The sequence below is a fragment of the Camelina sativa genome, chromosome 16, assembly GCF_000633955.1.
Source record: "Camelina sativa cultivar DH55 chromosome 16, Cs, whole genome shotgun sequence".
NCBI lineage: Eukaryota > Viridiplantae > Streptophyta > Magnoliopsida > Brassicales > Brassicaceae > Camelina > Camelina sativa.
The window spans coordinates 3,467,752-3,472,474 of record NC_025700.1 but is presented as its reverse complement, the minus strand read 5'-3'; the positions used below and the strand labels follow the sequence as shown (position 1 = coordinate 3,472,474).

General features: G+C 37.5%; 1 protein-coding gene across 2 annotated transcripts in view; it reads right to left on the bottom strand.

Annotated features, from left to right (window-relative positions):
- LOC104749583 (chromosome alignment-maintaining phosphoprotein 1-like) overlaps window positions 2,963-4,723 on the bottom strand; it is a 3,611-nt gene continuing 1,850 nt past the window's right edge. For both annotated transcript variants that reach the window (XM_010471239.1, XM_019237626.1), the window contains exon 7: window positions 2,963-3,299. In XM_010471239.1, coding sequence (XP_010469541.1) covers window positions 3,206-3,299 — 94 coding nt within the window. In that variant the 3' untranslated portion in view covers window positions 2,963-3,205. The remainder of the gene's footprint in view (window positions 3,300-4,723) is intronic.

Sequence of the window (4,723 nt, the reverse complement as noted above, 5' to 3'; positions counted from 1 at the left end):
CAAACTTCCCCCAAGTGTACAAAAAATAAAGAAAGCAAGCTTCACCATTTTTTCAGATGATACCCATGTGTTTCTACTAAATTCTAAAATCTCCCCCAAAAGTTTATCAAAATACAATAAAACCCAACTTTTGAAAAATTGGAAATTAACTTGACAACTGGCAACGTAACAAACACAATTAATGAAAGCAACAACGAAGATCTCAGTACTCCTAGTCTGATTATGATTTTGTTAACGTTAAAATACTTGAGCTGACGAATTTACCCTCAGGAAGAAGAAAAGGAAATATTGCCTCAACACGACGTCGGTTTAAGTCTACCTGAGATTTTGTTTTCGTGAATTTCCTTGGGATCAAAGGAAGCTACTTCCTTTTATTTCCTTTTTCTGAAGTCTCTTACAGTCTATATAATAGGGTATCAGATACACGCTTAAAGCCTCTCTCTATCTTTCCTTAATCCGATATCCAAACTTGTGTGTGTGTGTGTTTTAACCCTAGCTAGCTTACAACGTTTTGGAGCGTTCAACAGAGGAAACACTTGATTGAAGAAGATGATGATGAAGTTTGCGATTGCAACGGAGGAGAGATCATCTGATCTTCACCGTTTGGCATATTATGCAATTAGAGCTGCGAAATCACATGATGATGATCGCTGCTTTGATATTCTACGACACATGAAGCAGAGCTTGAATCTCTCTGTCAAAGATCTTTGTCATTCCAATGCGATCTCTCCGTTGGCGAGTCTAAGAGATCACGAAAACCCTAAGTTGCGAATGGAAGCTAATCTCTTGTTCAACTCATGGATGAAGACTCTTTTTTACTCAAGCGGACGAAACTCTTCTACTTGCAACAAAGCTCCATCTAGGTCTCAGGAAAAAACCGCAGAGATTAAACAAATTGATGGTGATCGCAAGTCCTTTTCAGTTCAGGCAAATAAACGTCGACGTCTGGTGAAATGGACAACAAGACTCATCTAAAACAACACAAGCCTGATGCTTCTGTTCATGTATTGGACAAGACAGACGGTCAGAGATCTAGACCTCTTGAGACAGGGGAGATTCAACACAAGCCTGGAGAAGAATGGAAGTCTATTGCAGCGAGATCTCTACCAATGAAGCTTTCTGAAAACACTAGATCCAAGGTTCATGAAACGGGAAAGATTAATTACAAGCCTAGAGAGTCTCACAAAACACAAAGATAGAAAGATCTGCAATTCTACATCAGCGCTTCTTCACTGTTGGAGACAGAACATTAAGGATCAACAACACTGATATGTGTGTAAAACTCAAGGATAGTGTCATTGGCAAAAGACAAGATATTAGTAGACTTGTGACTTGACAGCTTTGGTTGTTTATTCTTTTGGTAAATTAGACTAGTGTAGTCACCACTTAAATTCCATTACGTAAAAGCTGTGATTTAGGAATATATAATAAGGATAATTCACAATTTCTCCTTGTATGGTTCAACTGGAGTGTGTTTTTCTTCTGTTTATATATAACAATTGAATTTGCAGTTTGATGTGTATATTTGTTTTCAGTTGTAGTTGTGAGACAAACTAAGTTTTCATTGTTATCAGAACATAGAAGAAGCATCATTTAAAATTTTAAAGACACTACTCACCATTAATAGACGAAGATGGTTTTAACTTTCTGAAGCCAAACTCAAATCAGGTGTGAAAGATCATTTGGTGAGATTTTTACAAGAGGAGAATATGTGTTTGATCATGAGGCAAAGCGTAATCTATGTTTGGTCCATGAAGGATGATCCCTACTTGTTAGTAAAGAAAGACTCAGTTACTAGCAGAACACAAAGAATCAGATTCGTAAATTGCAAGAGTTTAGACAAGACATACTAAATTAGCCGTAGTAGCTAGTTTAACAAAATGTAGCTACTATTGATCATCTCGTTCTCTCCTTTTGCCTCTTCCATCTCCTCTTTCTAAACTGATCAACAATCCATACAAAGTCCAACATATAGGGAAAGAAAAACGTTATAATCTACAATTTTGGCAAACTGTAAAACGAAAGAATCAACCTTTTTATCAAACACAAATAAGCTCAAACTCTCCATTGACTTAGCCAAAAGGGTTCCGTACGTGTATATGTAAGTGTAGAGAAAGATAATGAAGGCCTAACTCAGTGATACTACAGTTCGAACATCATACCTGGTTACAAGCCAATCAAACCGAGACAACGAGGCAATGAAAGAGCTGACATATTCTAGGGACGGTACGCAAAACATCAACCCTCTCAACAATTCCCCAACGCTCAACTCCATCATCACGCTCTTCTATCACGATTTCCGCACACCAAATCTTCTTCCTATATTATCAGGATTCTGGTTCATATACCCTTCCCAAATAAGCAAGGATTTCCCTTCAACAGAGCCATTTAGAATAGTCCCAGCATTGGACAAAAATTGAGGAATATGACTTTGTGATTGGATAAGTTGGGTGACCATTAATGGATTCATGAATCTGACTTTCGAGAAAGATCAATAATGGCTATAGTAACTAGAAATCTTTATTCAATGGACACCATATTATCAGAGTAATTACAAAATGCGTATGCCAACAAATATCAAACTGGAACAGTCATCTCTGTCGTATTCAAACAGAAGTATCATTCTATATCATTTATGATAGTTTTAGGCTTTTAGTATCATTTCATATCATTTAGGAGTTGGAACTTGGAAGTAATAATTTTTTATATGTATAGAAGATTCAAAATGGCTATAATTCATGTGCGTGTGCTTCCAAGTTCCAAGGATGGTTGATAGTCTCTCAAATTATGATCGACCGACCAATTGGCACATGGTGATCGATCCAGCGCTCAGTACCCAAAACTAAAGCGAGAAAAGAACTTATAACCTCACGAGTAAACTCGAATATTAGACAACATGCATATACATAAAAATAAAAACTAAGAAGGTGCTCAGTACCCAAAACTAAAGCGAGATTAAAAGTAAAGAAAGAACACGAAGCTAAGATTAACATATGATAGCGCTATAATAAGTTATAACCATCTGAGAAAATTATGAGAGTGTTGATCACAGTTTAGAATCATCTACTAATGTGAAGAGAATCTCATCCAGAGATAATCTTTCTTACATTACACACACAACACACCTCTGGCTCTAAGGTAACCTTATGTCATTCCTAAACCAACTGCAAGAATATTCACACAGAAGTCCCTAACTTTTATATCCTTACTCGTTCCTGCATTGCTCTCCAAATGGTGGCAGAAGAAGAGCCAACCTTGCCTTGTACCTTGCGATTCTCTTTGACCGCTCTTCTCTCAATCTGAAAAACAAAACAAACCCGCAATTTTGTTCACAATTTTCAATCTCACTGAACAAACCACTTTGCTTTGATTGATATGTTGTTGGGACTCACCGAGCGCGGACCTTCTTAGCTCGGTCTACATGCCTTTTCAAAAGATCAGCTTCTGACAAATGTTTCACAGATTCCTCGTCCTAAAGTTCATCAAAGAGTTGAAGTAAATAATCAAACTTAGCATAACCCTTCACCAATAGCATTTTAGAAAATAATCAGAGAGACACGAAACCTCTTTGTCTTCTTCATTATTTGGTTCTTCAACTGAATCTTTTGGCAAACTTGTCTCCATCGTATCTGCAGGCAAAGGCTTTGGCAAACATGTCATTGTATCACTTCGCTGCGGCTGTACACAAAGTCATTAATTTTCCAAATGTACAGTCTATTTATGTCAAGAATAGACATATAAAATTCCAAAATGCTACATCATGGTACAGAGCAAAAGTAGTCATTGATGCAAACCTGAATTCCCTCATGAGCACCATTTCTCAACCAAGATCTACACAGTGAATATAATGAAGCTCCCTCTGATATTCTAACCTGAAAAAACATTTAAAAAAAAAGTAAGCAGATTCGAACGACAATACAAAACCATAAAAGATAAGGAAAAAGCTTCACCTTTCTTTTTCTAACAAGTACCAGAGCATCATCCCGGCTTCTAAACACCATACAAAAGAAACAGAAACATCATTAAGTTTCTTCAATTGTAGACTCTAATTCAACTATGCATAGTGGAAAAGAAGATAGTACCTGGCCTTTTTATGCCCAATATTGTCTAGAATTGAAGTTGGAGAAGGAGTAGCCTAACAATCAAAAATAAAAAATTCACAAAATGGAACCTCACATAAAGAACATACACAATGCAAACACTTGCTGAGATCTAACAGAAGTTACAACCTTTTCAAGTTAAGTTCACTAGAGACTCAGGTCCATTAACTACAATCACTAAGCTTTAACATAAACCTTTTCACTAACCACCACCACAAGCTAAAAGCTTTAACATATGAAACATACAAATCAATCTATTGCACAACTATGGAATTTAATACAAAGGAATCGAACTTATTTTAGTATAGCAAACGATTACTAACCCGAGGTTGCAAAAAATGAGGAACACCCTTCATATGACCCGACCCAAGTTGAGGAGATTGTTGTTGATTCTGAGGAAGCGGAGCTCTCATGTACTGCTGAACCATAGGATCCAAATTCGACCCAAATTGGCCATGGTGGTATGCATAAACTGGCCGAGGACGATACCCACCTGGACTACCCACTGGATCAGCGACAGGTCTAGCGGGTCGGGTAGGAAACCCTCGACCCGAAGAACCAAACGGGTATATAAGACTGGACGGGTCTGGGTGTAGGTGAGGCTGATGAGGCGAGCCAGCAAC